Genomic DNA, 17,340 nt, shown 5'->3' with positions numbered 1-17,340 from the left:
TGATCACAAACAATTGAATAATAAACAATTCATAAATCTACAGGAAGAACATTTAAGATGTATATAAAGATGAAAAGTTTGGGTAAAAACATTGAATAAAATTAATTAAAAAAGCATTTTGTAAAATGCAGATGATCTATTCTAAATTAAGCCTTAAGACATGTATTTCTATTTATTTTATTACAGAAAGTCAAGAGCAAATAAGGATAAGTTCAAGTGCATTTTTCCCTTTGACAGACTACTGTTTTTGAAGTCCTTTAAAACAGACTTTAATTTCCATGAAGTAACAAGTTCTGAGATGTACAGGTCATTAAAATTGAAATTATTCCAGAGAAATGGGTTTTACCTATTATTCAGAACATTCTAAATTTTTAGATATTCTCTTCTAAATATATCCTCAGTGTACTCGAGTATTACTACATGTTGCAATGATAATAAAAGTTTAGGTAGTTTGGTTCAACAAGCATTGGTTAAAAGAAAGTGTAAAAAAAAAAAAATAGTCATGATAGATAAATGTAACAGGGTGCTCTCATTTCAATTATTGATAAACGACTAAGACACATAACCCAATCCATTAAAAACAATAGATAAAAAAAACAGGCTGTCCCAAAAAATTTGACATCATTTCATCACCGAATAAATTGTTAAAAACTAGTTTGCTCTTTTTGCTCAAAAAAGTGTAATCATTTTTATTGTTCTGCTTTCAGGAATAGACATGCCGTTTACTGCAACAGAAAAGGCGTTCTGTGGACTGAAGTACGCCCAAACTCAGTCAAATGTGAATGCGGGAATCAAAAGCCTCTGAAATTCCAAACATTTCCAGAGGGTTAGAATGATAAACATCATTCATTTTCAGTTACACACTCACCTCTCTATCTCATCCTCCCTGTTTAAGATCTCCATGTGACTGTCCTTGAGTCTCAGATAGGTGAAACCCAGCCTGAGGTAGACACACACCAAAGGAAAAAAAATGTTTGTCAAAACTCTATAACTGGCATAGCAGAATGTGTGTGAGTGTGTGAGCGCTCCACCTCTTCATGCCCTCCACCAGCGCCACCTCATCTGGGGAGGAGGAGATGTAGAAGGAGGTGGACTTTCCCTGGTGGATGCCATGTTTGATGCCGTCCACCGTCTCCTCCTCCTTCACCTGCACTGTGTGGCACAAACACAGCGCCCGGAAAAACAGCTCCTCATGCTCCTGTGTGGACAACCAACACTGTGTGACCCTACACTTCACAAAATACACACCAACACACACACACACCAGTGAGAAAATGCTCACCCTGGCCCCTGGACCTGGAGATGTGTCAATCATGTCCATACTGGTTGCACCGGGCATCACCTGAAAAACCACAGAAAAAACACTAAATTAACGGTTTTAAACATGAACATGTCCATAAAACTCAACTAAACATGCACTGTAAGAAGATCAAACAACAGACAACAATACATGTGAGAATAGAGGAGGTTTTCCAGGGGTTCAGCATGTAAACGTGATACTAAATAGATGATGGATTTTGCTGAAATTTGTGTGGTTTAGAATTACTTGATTCATGTTCAGATCAATTTTTGCACAAACATAACTGTCCTTGTTGTGGTGTATGATCATAAGTACTGGTAAATTCCGTGAGTTTGTGAAAGTGGAACTGAAATGGAGAGATTTGTATGATTTTAAGCTGATGGAAGATGAGGAATGAGAAGTTAATGAATAAATAAAGTTTCTAGTTTGTTGGAACCTAGAGCCCGGTTTGATGAACTGAGCAAAAGCTACAGCTCAACAGTAGTTCATGTTGTCCTCATTTCTCTACACCTCATTAAAAATTAGCAGTTTGTTTCAGTTTCTTTTCATTTATGTAATAGAGACGGTGTAAATTATTCATGGGAACTTTGTGGTTAATGTCTATTTTTGTTGTTGGTCTGCAAACAGGGGACTTAATTTTGCTGTTGTTTCCATAACTGCTATCACAGCCAGTTATTTTATCTGGTTTAGTGTGTTTTTGAATGTGTGTGTGTGTGTGTGTGGGGGGGGGGGGGGGTTAATTCTGACAGCCGTGGCCAAAGAGAAATTTCTGTTTTTACTTCGAACTGTCTATCTATAAGGAGTGATATTTTGCTTTTATAAATGGAATTATGCATTTTAAAACATTTCCCTGTGGTCTACATAAACTGTAAATGCTATGCTTGGGTCTGAATTCTTCATTAATTCAACTCCACAGGTCCATCTTCAACCCTATTTCTGAGTAATGACACCAGAAAGGTCATTTTGAGCGCTGGTCCTTTAAATGCACATTAGCAACTTCAGGCCCCGCCCCCTCCAGGTTGTTGACCAAGCTTCTCTGTCCTGTTCAGCCACTTGTGTTAGTTAATACAACCAACAACTGAACATTTACGGTAAACGGCTCGAAGTTTGGACATATTTTCAGTATGGACTACAACCGCTGCTGCTGGCAAACAATAATGGCGTACTCGGAGAAATGTTCATCAGAAGTCTTGACCTTATTTGTGCAAATGTTGTGATGTAACTAGCTATAGATGCAACAGATTAAGAAGGAATTAAAACAGGTGGTAGAAATCCACTCGATTTTTGCCGGAATGAATATAAAGATAGCTTTGCAGCACCTGGAGGGTTCAAATTCAAACTTTTTGAACTATTATGGTCCAAATACACAAATAAATGAACCAAAGACTAATAAAAGTGGGTTTCGCAAAATATGACCCCTTTAAATACGCAGAGATAATAAAGATGTGAGCAAACGAAAAGTCACGTGTGGACGCTGCAGTTACCTGTCCGTTACAGATGACATGAGGTACGTAAACGTGTCCATCCACACAACACTCTATGAACTCCATGTTGTTCTCTGTCAGAGTACCCGTCTTGTCTGTAAACACGTACTCCACCTAGAAAACATGCAACATGAGGGTTAATGTGCACCTGTATATTTTAAGGAGTGGAAATGCCAACTATTCCATGTTGTTTGGTTGTATTTAGTGTGTTTTCACCTGTCCCAGCTCTTCGTTCAGGTCTGATGTGTTGACCACGGCTCTCTCCCCCAGCTCCTCGTCAAACATCTCATCATCCCACATGATAAAGTACGAGCCCAGGAACTTCTGCATCTCCACGGTGACGTACATGGATACGGGGATGATGTAGTTGAAAAGAACCATGAAGGCTAAGAAGTCTGTGAATGCCCTGATCACCTGAGGACGAGGACGAGAAAGAGTTTTAAACCGGATCAAGGTGTTGGAAAATCTTTGTGTGGTGATGAGTCTTACTATGTGTCGCTGTCTCTCCGTTTCTGTCCTCTCGTTGTACCAGGGTTCGTCCCTGTTGGGATCGGCCTGCCACACATACTTCAGCACTGTGTTGATGAAAGCCTTGCCTATGAGAATGCACAGGTAGACCACCAGGTAGGCATTCATCGACCTGCAGAGGGAGACAAAGAGCACATGGTGAGAAATAGGTTTTGGTCAATATGTGAAAATGGATCACTCTAAGCTAATAACATGAAGTCTTCTACCGCACTGCAACTAATAATCATGCGATTAATCTACTTTTTTTTCCTTCATAATAGTATTTATTAAAGAAATCTCACACCGATGTCTCCAGATGTCATGACACAGATCAACAGCCTAAAACACAAATATTCATCTCAATTTCAGATTTTTACTTTTGGATATTCCCTTTTACTAATTTTCATTGTTTTATTTGTTCGTCTTCAACTATTTTCCTCTTCATACTTAGTGTAACTTGTATCAAAGGTCATTTTCTGTGCATTTTCTGATTTTTAAGTCGCGCAAAACCTGATCTTGTTCGGTGAAGAACTTTGAGAATGAACTGAATGTGTATTATATAAATAAATAAGCCTGTCTAGTTACAGTGCATAATATTAGTTTCATACTTTCACTCCATAGTAGCACCATCTGTTAATTAAATAAGCTTAAAACTAGTGCTGTCAAATCAGTGTTAATCAGATTAATCACAGGGTTGCTGTGGATTAATTTAGATCAATCATGATTAAATATCATTCATTTTTAATCTACAATACAAACAAAAAGATAAGGATATTTAATTTTTTTGGTCATCTTTTTTTTCATTTTTGCCATTTGTAAATATAACTATGTCTGGTCATTAGAAAAATGTGTTTCAATTCAATTAACACACAAAAAAGTAAAAAGCGTGGTGCAAGAATCCCAACTGAAAAAAAAAAAGCCCAAAAATTAAAAATATTCTTAACCTTTTGTTTGTAGTGTATATTAATCATGTTTAATTTTGCATGAGCAGACTCAAGAAAGAAGAGAATATATATGCACTTAACGTGTTTGTCGCAAGCTGGGCGACGCGTTAGCGGAAGTACTAGCACAATCCCAGACTAACGAATGCTTTAGGTTAATGTGGTATTTTAAGCTGAAAGTCCTACGGTGAATAGAAAACTCCTTCCAGCAGAGTGTGCGTAATACTTTATGTCGGTCGACTGTTCTGTCTTGGTTTTTTTGTCCTCATATTTCCATCCAGAGGACCCATGTGCTGTTCAGCGTCTTCCATCTTTATCGGTTGTTTCTGCTGTCCGCCACTATTGGATCAACTGTCCATTTGCGAATATGTGACGCTAACTCTACTGGGACAAACTACCCCAAATGCTTTGCCAGAGACGTTCAGAGTCATTCTGTGCTGCAGATGGGTTAATTGCGTTAAAGTTTCAAAATCAGATTAATCATGAGGATGGATTAATCTGATTTAACACGTTAATTTTGACAGCCCTACTTAAACCCAAAAATCTCTCAATTCTGAGCACAGAACATACTAACATAAATTGCAACTGAAAAGACTAAAAATGTCCACGGGTAAAACAAACAAAGCATGTCATCCATGTGCAATGATCAGCGGTCTCATAAGCATTTATCCAGATTTGAAAAATTGCCCCAACAATTAATAAAACCAACTTTAGATAATAGGATACTGCATTCTTTAGAGGAGACACTTGCAGAAAGGTAGAACTAGGGCAGTCCATTTAAGTTAATCAGACACACTGTAAACAAGTGTAAATGTAATCCACCTACAGTACAGTCAGTTCTATCTACAGGCCATCTGGATACAAGACGCATCAACGGCAGATGGAAAGAAAGTGATCCAGAGAGGCAGAGGCACAGCAGAACCTCAGCCAGTGAACAAGTGAGGAAATAAACTCAACAGATGGATGATGAGGGAGGACTAAATATACATGAATTTGTCAACTGGAAGAAATGATGCTGCCAAAGACTGAATGAATGAGTTACAGTACATAATACATGTGTGGGGGGGTCTTACTTTTCCACTGCAGATCGTTTCTGAGACTTGGACTGATAGTTCAGAGCCATCTTGGTTTCCATGCCAGTGTAGATGGCAACCGCTACAAAACAAAGAGATTTGTCAGTTTGGGTGATAAAAATCAGAAACTGTATATTTAAAAAAATGTGAATGCAGGTTTTTTTTTGCAGGTAAGATCATTTCATGGGACTATTACCATAGATGTACTCTGTGTTCTTGAGTGTGGCTCCGCGTAGCAGCAGGTTCTCCGACCCCAGTGGCCTGAAAACATACAACAACTCAGACAGAATCCTTTTGTTTCTGTACACCTTTTCTGATCATTAGTCCTATATTAACCCGCTAAAGCTCAAGGACAAATACAAAAATGAATACATTAGACATTATTTTATGTGAAAATAAAGGTTTCTTCATCTTAGCCATTTTTTTCCCCAACAAAGCAAAGGAAAAAAGCATCAGTTTCTTCCATCCTTTAGATTTGGACTGAAAAACAAATGTAAAGCTAATTTGTAACTCTTAAAATCCCTTACAGTAAGGACAGAATCAGACAAGCTTTATTGTCTGTTATGACAGAAAATCGTCTTAGATGTCGCTCATACAACAAACACAACACAGAAACACACAATTCATAAAAAACCTAGTGAGGTAAAAGAATACTTTTGGATTTATGACATCTGGGCAATTTTATGTTCCATCAGCTACTTTCACACACGAAAAAGTAACTTGTTGTACAGTATGTATTGCTCTGTTATGTTCTATTATGTTCAGTATATTATGTTCTGTTTTATGAAATGGGACAATGGGTATTGTCTATCACTATAATGATGGAAAGGTGGGTTGTCATAGCAACTCCATGTGATGCCAATGCAGTTGGTCAGGTGCAGAGCTAATGCAGATAGCTGTTTGTGAGCAAAGTTAAATGAAGAACATCTGTTAACAGTTTGTGATATTCCCAATCCTGGACACACTGAAATTTCACTACTTTGTACAGAGGGTTAAATTGTCTTCACTGTCGTATTTCCGCACTTTGGTTGGCAACCAGTGGTTCTGCATACAAAGTAAAATTCCACATTTTGGTTTCAGTTCTAAAATTAAGTGAATCGCTTGTTTTAAGCCACCTCACTCCCAGAACTGTAAGTAATAAGCTGTGTCTAAAATGCACAGTGTTAAAATGACATCTCCTCCTTGCTCTCCCATAAGTCATAGCCTGTAAAATACTTTAAGAATCTTATTATAAGACAATAAGATTAGGTAATATGCGTGTGTGTGCATATGTCAACGCAATCACCCAGAATTCCTACTTTACCTAGATCAGGGGTGTCGAACTCATTTTAGTTCAGGGGCCACATTAAGCCAAATTTGATCTGAAGTGGGCTGGACCAGTGAAATAACATAATATATAAATAATGTCAACTCAGAACTTTCCTCTATGTTTCAGAGTGAAAAAAGTAAAATTATGCAATGAAAATGTTTACATCTACCAACTATCCTTTAAAACAATGTGAATAACAGGAACAAACTGAAATTTCTTCAGAAAATTAAGTGCCATTTTAACAACATCATGTCTCAGTTTATCATTTACACATGTAAATTACAACTTACAGATCACAGTGGATCTACAAATACACACAACATTTAATAACAGGCAGAATATTGGTAAACTTGCACTTCAGACACTTCAAAATGTTCATATTTGTTCAGGACATTTGCGTTTTTGTGAAATGATTGTTTTAGTGTAAATACAGTAAAATGACATGAAAATGTTTACATATACAAGAAGAAAAATTTGGAGTTGTAAGTGTTTATAGGTTATTATGAGAGTATTGTACTGAGCTGACCCACTTGAGATTAAATTGGTCTGTATGTGGAACCTGAACTAAAACGATTAATATCTTCAGTGTAATTTTTGCGTTTAACAAATTCATCCCACGGGCCGGACTGGACCCTTTTGCTCTTTTGACCCTTTTTTGATTTGGGGCCCTGGGCCACATGTTTAACACCTCTGACCTAGACTGTACTGTTTTCACTGTAGTTCATATAAGATGCTGTATTCCTGCTAATGTTTACATAAAACTGTGAACTGTCCACACTACCACTCCTATTTATATGCTTTATTTAATTCCTCTGAGAATATTGTGCGACGACAGTAAATGTGTAACTGCTTGTAAAGTTGTCTTTTAATTCATTTTTCAGTGGTCCTAACTTCACTTTGGGCTGAATTTGCTTATATCTAGGACATTTTTTTGTTTATTGCCTGTCCTTTATCTGCTTCTCATCTCAGATCTCTTCAATTTGAGTACATAAATTCCTTGCCAAGAGAGTATGTAGACTTGAATTTTACCTGGCCACCGGCTCATTGTCCATGTAGATGCTGATACGACCCACAAATCTGCGAGAGACAGGGCAAAGTCATGAGAATATTAGAATATATCACATATTTATTTGGTATCTGAGTTGTATTTTTCAGTGTTGTGCGTTTGCATGTTGGACTGACTTGTAGAGGTCCGGCTGTGGTTGTTCACATTCTATGGTGGCGTGGATGGAGTCGACCTCCTTCTCTGTGTTGTATGCTTTGGTGTCCTGAACAGCATAATAAGTCTAAAAGGGAAAAAAAAATGAAGAGAATGGACGGGTAAATGAAGAGGAAGACAGGAAAAAGCAGAGATTTAGAGGACGAGGAGGTAGAAACCAAAGGTGGGAGGATGAAGAGACGGTTAAAGGAAAAACATTTTTTAGCTGTCATATAGAATTATTTCATTCAAAATAACAAATAAGATTTTCCTAAAGTCTACTTGAATTAGAGAAATAAGCTGTCAGGTTTGATAAAGTAAATCAGCATTTAAAAAACACACCTTGTGACTGCTTTCTCCATCCAGACTGGCTGTCGTAACAAAGCAGGTTCCATCATCTCGAGATGACGAGAGAAGGATGAGGTCACAGGGAAAGGTCTCATCTTCTTTAACTAAGACAACATCTCCAACCTGTAACGCAAACATAAACAACATATATTTTTTTAGATATTTAAAATATATTATGGAAACTAATTTACTCCTATATAATTTGTCCATAATAATCTCATAAGGATAATAAACCAAAAATTATACACTTCATTCACATTATCCATTTATGTTGATGAAAACAAGTTGATTTCAATCTAAACAACAAAAATGTTCATGTAAATGCAATTTATGCAGCAATCTGAAGGTGTTTTAAGCGTTAAAATTTATCAATCAACACAACTTGGTCAAATAGGGATGTAAACAATTAATCGACTATCAATTAATTGTCGATAAGAATTTGCTCAATTAAATTATTAATTGTCGGTTTATTGCCATTCTCCACAGCGGGATTTGTGGTGTCGACAGTAGGGGGCGCCACTGTCCAAACTAGGCTTCCATCGCTGAAGTTAAATAATGGGAAATTTGCTGAAATCTGGCTCCATCGTGTCAGCTAGTGATGCAAAGCCAGAAATGCCCATTTTTTTCTAAACTGCCCCTCTTCAGATCCATTTATTTTATTAAATTTCTCTGCAGAATTTATTTACTTCTACTCCATAAATGTCATTGCCTGTACTGTATCCAATGGTTCAATAAATCAATCATTAAGGAATATGACATGCTTTTTTCATTAAGTATATAAACAATATTTAGCTTTTATTCTTATAGACCTTATCGAAAGAGAGATTCAGGTTCTCAGGAAAATTGCTGCATATCAATTAATTGTTAATTGATCGATAAGGTCAACCAACTAATGATTAATGGATTAATCAATAATGTGCATCCCTAGATTACACAGAAACCATTTGCATTGGATTTGCATGAATAGATCCTTTCTTAATTACCTCCACGTGCAAGATAACTCAAAAAGTTACGGACGGATTTGGATGAAAATTTCAGGAAATGTTGATACTGGCACAAGGAACAAATGATTAAATTTGGGTGGTGAACAGGGGGAGGGGCGACTGATCTGCCTTGGCAGAGGTCTGCGTTCTCAGAGTGCTTTTGTAGTTCAAAAAGGTTTGTGCTTTTTCCTCTGAAGCCAAACTTTATGTGTGAGTGATTATGAGTTCATTCCCACTTAACCCTTAATGCACAATGTACTGTATGTGCATCTGAACAATGGACAAGTTCTGATTCAGATGTCCAGTATTTGAAAGACGCCGTTACCCAGATGGTCTTAATTTGACATACATTAAACGAGCTTTATAACATCCCTAAATTATATCCAAATATTGAAACTAAACTCATGGTTAATGATGGTGCATGAGCTGAAATCGAACATACACTAAAACCAAAACAGACAGTAGGCGGTACCACGTCTGACTCTGAGCCCATTAGTATCAATGATGCACTTTCTACTAATGCAGTTTGTCTAACGAGCCGTCCGTCTGCTTTACCACCTGTAAACGTTGGCGGCTCAGCCAACAGTCGCTTACATCTGCTCGCTCTAAGCACCATTTATCCGTCAGGAGATCCTCTGTGTCTGTTATGTTAGCTGTAATTTCACTCGCTGAATGTGTTACATAATAACATACAGTAATGTAACTGACTCTAATTGTGCTCAAATGTCAGCCTGTGCAAACGTTTTCACGTGGCTTAGTGGCAGGAAAATCCCCTAGGTTGAGCTCTCTTCATGTTATATGGGTTGAAATTATTTATCTGCTCTCTCTCTCACACACACACACAAACACACACACACATAATATACATACACATACCCTGAGCTTACGACTTTGCTTGCGGACCACTTTCCCATGCTGCACCACGTGGACAGGACACTGGTTGACGGAATTGTCTGCTTTGTGTCTTAGCCAGTCCTCATAACCCTGCCAGAGAAACAAGTGTGAGTTTATACCTTTATTCATAACCCTTTTAAGACTGCCATTATAACAGGTGTCTTCATGTTTTCTTTGCAATAAAAGTATCAGAAAATGTCTTTTTTGCCAATTCTTTTGCACCTTTGTTTTCAGGATGAACTTAACTTTCAATATCTGGACATTAATTATCAATTATTATAAATAATAAATGCTTAAAACAGCGTGTTTTAGTAAAAAAAACAAAAAAAACAAACGACTAAGGTTTTTTTTTTTTCACTTTTTTTTCACTTAAGTTTTTATTGAAATTTTCTACACACACATTTAACAAAACAACAAAAAACAAACAAACCAACATTGCTTGGGTACATTACACACATTTCTTTACATTCGCATTATCCAGTCTTTCCATCATTCTGAGCTTGACTTTTTTTTTTCCACTTCAGTTTTTATTGAAATTTTATTCACATATAGACTTGAAGTTTTTACTGTATTATCAGAAACAACTGTAAATTTTTGAGATTGTAGTAAAAAACTTTTAAGTATTTTACATCTGCTCAAACATGCTTTTTGGTCTTAAACATTCAGTATCCATACTATGGCTTCATATTTTTTATTTCCAGGGGTTTTTTAGCCTGTGTGGAAGTCTCTGAAACAGGTACTTTCTACTTGTAATAGAGTACCACACTGCTGCAGTCGAGTCTTATATGGTGTCAGAAGAATTTGGTGGATAGTGCAAACTGTTCAGGAGTTAGTCATGTGCAAAATGCAGCGCCGGAGAGATTGCAGTTGTTAAAGGGTTAATACTTCGACACATCCAGTTCACTGAACATAAAACCTTCAAAACTGTACCTGTTTAATGGCGGTTACGGTGATGACAAAGAAGAGTGGCAGCCCACTGGTGACTGGACTGGTAGGAGTGTCAATGATCAACTGATGTAAAACAGACACAGAAAACTGAATGAATCACGTAAATTCAGGACAGAAAAAAAAAATACTAAAACAATTAAATCTTAAAACAGAGTGTCCTATACTCGTCCTACTAAACTAAAATGAAGTCCAACACTTGTTTTTCTGTTATTCCCTGCAAAATAGAGAACTGAACAGGTCCTTTTCCAAGATTTACTTTCATTTAGAAGAAATATTGTACATAAAAGCAGCTCGTCGACTATTAAAATTGTACTTTTTTTCCCTCCCCCTCTTATACTACCATAATTCCTCAAATAAAAACAGGTAATCAGTTAAAAGCTGTGCCTCCAGTGAGTAATGTTTCTTGTAAAATGATGCAGAAACTGGGTCTTTTATCTGAAATGCATAAAGTGTTGAGTTTTAATATTTAACTTGATTTTTTGTCGAAATAGTGTAAATCGGCAAATAAATGATGGTTAAAACAAGGTAATTACAACCACTTCTATTTCTCAAAGAGAATTTTCTTCACATAATGTAATTGTTTTTTTTTAAATGTCATGACTTGAGGAAATACTGGAATGAGAGGGGAAAAAAATCCAAATTTGGTGAATGAAATATCCTTAAAAAAAACAAAATTAGACAATATCCAACAGATTACTAATGTATTTATTTGACACTATTAGCTCTTAAAGACCCAAAAGCATCTACTGAGCTAAAATGTTTAACTCTTTCAGTGCAATGGGCCGATTAAATCGACTTTACGAATACAACCTTTAAAGTGCCGCGGGCCGATCAGATCAGCTTTGGAGAACACGCCGGATGTTACCGAGCGGTTTCCTGCAGGATTCTTCAAATATTATAAAAACGACGCGAAATACTGAAAAATTCTGTGGCACTTTTAAGGCTTTTAAGGCTTATTAGCCCCTTAACTGTCTGGCACCGAAAGAGTTAATAACTTTTGAAAAACTAATCCTATCAATATAGTGAGATAATTCAAGTGAAATGCAGTTTCTCAGCTTTTCAGATGCTTTTTTCAGTGTTGTTGTGAACATGGAAACATTGTCTTCTGCAGCCTTGGTTCACCAATAAAACCTATTTTATATATATTTATTACATATATTTTTTCTTGAAAAAGTCATGTTTCCTTCAATTTTCAATTTTAATGTAATAAAATCTGAATTCACTGAGCTTTTATCAACACCTACATGGTCAGTAATAAAGGAAAATGCCTGATTTTCACTACAAAATGCAAAGGATAATATATAACGGTTAAATGTAGAGAGAAATCAATTTGAAAATCCCCGCAAAAATACTTCTGGGTTTTTATGGGTTAAGTTAAAAGTTTCACTATACTATGAGTCTCTGCCTGTATTTAAATCACATCTAAAAATGCGCTTTTTCTCGTTGGCTTTTAATGAATGAGTGAGATGTTTTGTAGATTTTCTTTTTTTTTTTTTTAACCAGATTTGAATTTGTCTTTGTTTTATGATGGTTGTATTTTGTTGTTCTTAGCCCGCTTTGCATCTTCTGTTATCACTGTTTTATTTATTCCCTTGTTTTATGATTTGCGTACGGCACTATGCCCAGCTGTAAAGTTTTCAAAGTGCTTTATAAATAAAGTTGGACATATTATATAACAACATAGTAGTACCTTGTAAAATCCAGACATGTTAATTTCTCACCTGAACTAGAAATATGATGAGAAAGTAGAAATTGGCGACTCTTCTGAACTGCTCGAACATATTCTTTGGGATGAAGTTCCAAAACGTGTACTAGAAATGCAAAAACAAATTCAGTCATGCATAGAAAGACCTGCACTTTGAATAATGGATATGAAGTAAAAACAGAGGATTTAAAAAAAAAAAAAAAAAAAAAAAAAAAGGGTCCAAGGTGACACGACAAAGACAAGAAGAAGCTCTTTGCAGAAATTGAAGTGCGTGTAGGACAAAAACGACACGGCATGAGGAGGCATTAAACTATTAGGAGATGTTATAAATGTGTCTGACCTTGGAGGAGACTATTCTGTTGTCGGGGAATCTCTGTTGTATGTAGGCCTCGGTGCCTGCAGGAGGCTCTTTGTGTCCGATGTAAACCGTCCTGCTGTCTACCCAGTTCTCCTCACCAACACACTGCAAAAAGAGAGGAAAAAAAAAAAAAAACAGGTTTGAAGATGTGTTGGAGTATACAGATTTCATATCCAAGTGAGTTAGTCATGCAAATAAGGTGTTAACAGTACAGTTTCTTCTATAAAATACCACTAAATTCTAAAAATGTTGGTTATAAACTCCTATAGCGACAGATTTTTGCCTGTTTAACTCAACCATCAATCCTAAACCCAAAGACTTTCAGTTTTATATGACTAAAACCATATTCAATAGTTGCCATTTCCATGTGTGTCATGTCATTTACATTTCAGTTATTAGTATTTTTAGAGTTAATGCCTTGTGCGCGATCAAACATTTATGTAGAGTTTCATACAGAGTAATAAATCCACAGAGATCCTGATCCACTACGAACCACACACACACACACACACACACACACATTCCCAGAGTTACAATGAATGAGTAATTTCTCCTCAATGAATGAGAGGTTTTGTTACCACGGATACAGACTCCTGCATGTGACTCAGACTGGAATGCTGATACACATACACACACATCCATTCACTCAAACAAACTGATAACACACCTGTAATAACAGGCGTCGATTTCTTTTATCTGTTTTTTTTTAATTAATCTAATAGAGATTTACCTTAAATCGTCAGCATATAACAACTCCATTACTACCTCAAAGTTTAGCAATATTTTTGGGGGGAAAAATTAGCATTATTTGACAAAAAAACAACAACAACAACAAAAAAAAACACAACTTTGACGACATACGACGACAACGACATACAACTTTGGAGGTAATTATTGAAATGTGACAAAAAAGTCAAAGTCACCATTTGTTATAAACTTAAACTTAATAAGACTTAATCTTATGTGATACAAAATTACATTTAACGTTGCAAATGTCATGTAGAAATAAGCTATATTTTAGATTAATACCATGAAAACTAAATTCCCTCAATCACAAATAACATATAAATCAACATCTGATACTAAAAAGAGTATGAAGCAATTACTATTCCATAAAAAGAACTATATAACTATTAAAAAAAAAAAAAAAAAAAAAAGGTCTAAGAAATATTTCCAAAGTTGTAGCAAAACATTTTTAGAAAATCAGCTACACCTAACTAAAAATACACCAAATTCAACCGGTAATAGACAATGAACAGGCAACTTTGGAAGTAATTACTAAATTATTGTGACAATAAAGTCAATGTCACCATTTAAAACTTCATAAGACGTAATTCTAAAACTATCAGGGTAATCTTATGTGATACAAAACTACATTTAACGTTGGAAATGTCATGTAGAAATAAGCTATATTCTAAATTAATACCATGAAAACTAAATTCCCTCCATCACAAGTAACATATAAATCAACATCTGATACTAAAAATAGTATGAAACAAGTAATATACCAAAAAAAAACTATGAAGAACAGAAATGCTGTATAAAAACTCTCAACCATAATGTTCAACCAGTAAATAAACATTCAAGTACACAAAAAAGCTGCAACCATTTCAAACAACGCATATATCACATATTCAGCATTTAATGATCTACAAAATGAACATATGCAGAGACACTCCTCCCATTTCCAGTGAATTTAAGCAGCCCAAATCCAGTAAATAACCCAAAATAACAGAAAGGTAATGGGTAAACCGCTTATAAAAACAAAAAAAAAAAGGAAAATAGTTTCTTAGTTCATGAAAAAAATCCTTTTTTTTTTAATAAGTAATGGATTACCTTCCATGTTTTGTGCAGTAGTCCAGTGAATGCAGCCTTGAAAGCCAACATTCCCACAGGTGATTCACATTGTGCTAATTACTGACCCCCAAAAAGGACTGACTCACACACACACACACACACACACATACAGGGGTTGGACAAAATAATGGAAACACCTTCACCTCAAGATGATAATGCCCCAATCCATACAGCTAGAATTGTTAAAGAATGGCATGAGGAACATTCTAATGAAGTTGAGCATCTCGTATGGCCGGCACAGTCCCCAGACGTCAACATTATTGAGCATTTATGGTCAGTTTTAGAGATTCAAGTAAGACGTCGATTTCCACCGCCATCGTCTCTAAAAGAGTTGGAGGGTATTCTAACTGAAGAATGGCTTAAAATTCATTTGGAAACAATTCACAAGTTGTATGAATCAATACCTCGGAGAACTGAGGCTGTAATTGCCGCAAAAGGCGGACCTACACCATATTAAATTATATTTTGTTGATTTTTTAAGGTGTTTCCATTATTTTGTCCAACCCCTGTACACAACACTAGTTATGTGTTTAATGAACAAACCAAAGACTGAGGAGGAGAGTTGTGTTCTTTAGGGAGAAAAAAAAGGTGTTTAAGTCTAATGTTCTACTTTAAGACAGATCTTTAAGGCATTTCAATTTCAAATATTTTGTGTTTAAATCCTTAGTTCCATCTTATTTTACCTCCAGCTGCTCCTGTTTTTAAGTAGACTTCTCTGTTTTTAATTAATTTTTGTCAATTTTACTTTCTGGTTTTTCTGATATGTCCATACTCCACTGTATGTTTTAAATGTTTTGTTTTGTCTCAGCTATATTGTAAATGAGGTTACATCCTTAATATATCTCCATGTATAAATAAAAGTTATGAATGAATGAATTTCAAGAGGACTAAACTTGCACAGAAAACATACACATACAAAAAGTTTTCATGTATTTAAGGGGATTTAAGTCGACTTCTGTGGGGTTTGATACAGTGGGGCATGAATCTAACCTCACCCCAACCCTGAAACGAGACAAGATTTAACCCTTGCATTCAATCATGTTGACATTTTGTTTCTGTTTTTATATTTTTTCATTTCATGTCATTTATTTCATTGATGGCTCTGCATTTCATCAGCAGACACAATAATCATCAGGTGAACAAACATGCACCCATGCTCAAAAAGGAGCAGGATGAAGAAAATCTTAACTTGTTTTTTTTTTTTTTTTTAACTATTTTAACTTGTTATATTTATTTTTATTTTGGTTTAAATGTTTTTTTTTAAGCTTTTATTAATTTTTAATGTGGTTTTAGTCTTCTGTACAGTACTTTAGTCCACTGTGGTTGTTTTAAAGTGCTTTATAAATAAAGTTGAATTGGATTGGAATCATTTACATGGTGTTGTCCTGCTTTATGTCCACACAGTGTGAATAATTATTTATTACTACATACAACATGGACTGACATTAAATGGAATTAAACCGGTACACCTCATCAAATGCATTATTCTTTATCATAAGGTGCATTTTTTTAATTTCAGTTTTTAATTTGTGCATAAAAAGTTACGCAGAGACACTGAAAATCTGAAAAAAGACCCTGAACTATAACAACAGAGGATTAAATGAGGTGGAAAGGATATAGTGAATAAGTGTGTTCACTAACTTAATACAAGAAACAAACAAACCAGCAGTGAAGAGCTGCCGAAACAAACAAATTGAGTAAAAGTCTGAAACGTTATGAAATCCATCTGTGTGAGATGTAGTTTGAGGCTGAAAACTAAAACAGTCTCCAGTTTTTCTGAAAAAAATACCCACATCTATCATCTGAAATGGCTCAGGTCATGTGTTATTGTATGAAACACTACTTATTTTTTATTTTATTTTATTTTTTTTTAATTTTACATTATCTGCTTTTACACTATCTTGTTTTTTTGCACTATCCTTATGCAATGTACACTTTTTTTTCTTGTGCTTTCTTGAATTTCGCCGTTGTCTCTAGCCACCCAGAATTTGTATCACTCCTCTAAAAATGTCCCCTTTTTATAATCTCCCTGCATTTATTCTTCGTTTTATATTTTTCTGCGTAATCATGTGTAACATTTAAAGAACCCAGAGGTATTGTAACGGTATGATTGTTTTGTTTTTAAGTGAAAAATACCAAAACTGTAAGCACCCAGTTCATACGTTAGTTTGTTTTGGGGTTTTTTACACTTTTGTGTGTGTAAAAGTTAGATATATATAATAGATAATATCTGTATGAATGGTAATGTTGGAAATATTGTCTCCAACAAGTCTAATCTAATCGAATCTTACATCCAACCGTTGAAACTTAAAACCTGACGATAATGAACAATAGTGGTGGGAAATGCATATAAATGTGCATGTACGTTTGCAGATTTTCTGAAACTTGTTAAAATTTGCATTACATTAGGACGTAACACAGAGTATAGTCAAAAA

The 17,340-nt window shown here is 35.4% G+C and overlaps 1 protein-coding gene across 3 annotated transcripts in view; it reads right to left on the bottom strand.

Annotated features, from left to right (window-relative positions):
• atp11a (ATPase phospholipid transporting 11A) overlaps positions 1 to 17,340 on the bottom strand; it is a 92,481-nt gene that overhangs the window by 28,425 nt on the left and 46,716 nt on the right. For all 3 annotated transcript variants that reach the window (XM_030151616.1, XM_030151634.1, XM_030151626.1), the window contains exons 2-16: positions 13,031 to 13,153; positions 12,707 to 12,796; positions 10,968 to 11,048; positions 10,020 to 10,127; positions 8,155 to 8,283; positions 7,797 to 7,900; positions 7,644 to 7,691; positions 5,502 to 5,566; positions 5,306 to 5,387; positions 3,274 to 3,424; positions 3,001 to 3,198; positions 2,785 to 2,898; positions 1,283 to 1,342; positions 1,032 to 1,198; positions 869 to 940 (exon numbers count right to left, since the gene is read on the bottom strand). In XM_030151616.1, the coding sequence (XP_030007476.1) occupies positions 869 to 940; positions 1,032 to 1,198; positions 1,283 to 1,342; positions 2,785 to 2,898; positions 3,001 to 3,198; positions 3,274 to 3,424; positions 5,306 to 5,387; positions 5,502 to 5,566; positions 7,644 to 7,691; positions 7,797 to 7,900; positions 8,155 to 8,283; positions 10,020 to 10,127; positions 10,968 to 11,048; positions 12,707 to 12,796; positions 13,031 to 13,153 (1,592 nt within the window). The remainder of the gene's footprint in view (positions 1 to 868; positions 941 to 1,031; positions 1,199 to 1,282; positions 1,343 to 2,784; positions 2,899 to 3,000; positions 3,199 to 3,273; positions 3,425 to 5,305; positions 5,388 to 5,501; positions 5,567 to 7,643; positions 7,692 to 7,796; positions 7,901 to 8,154; positions 8,284 to 10,019; positions 10,128 to 10,967; positions 11,049 to 12,706; positions 12,797 to 13,030; positions 13,154 to 17,340) is intronic.

Source organism: Sphaeramia orbicularis, chromosome 2, assembly GCF_902148855.1.
Source record: "Sphaeramia orbicularis chromosome 2, fSphaOr1.1, whole genome shotgun sequence".
Taxonomy (NCBI): Eukaryota; Metazoa; Chordata; class Actinopteri; order Kurtiformes; family Apogonidae; genus Sphaeramia; species Sphaeramia orbicularis.
Note: the sequence above shows the minus strand (reverse complement) of the source record. Positions and strands in the feature narration are given on the sequence as shown.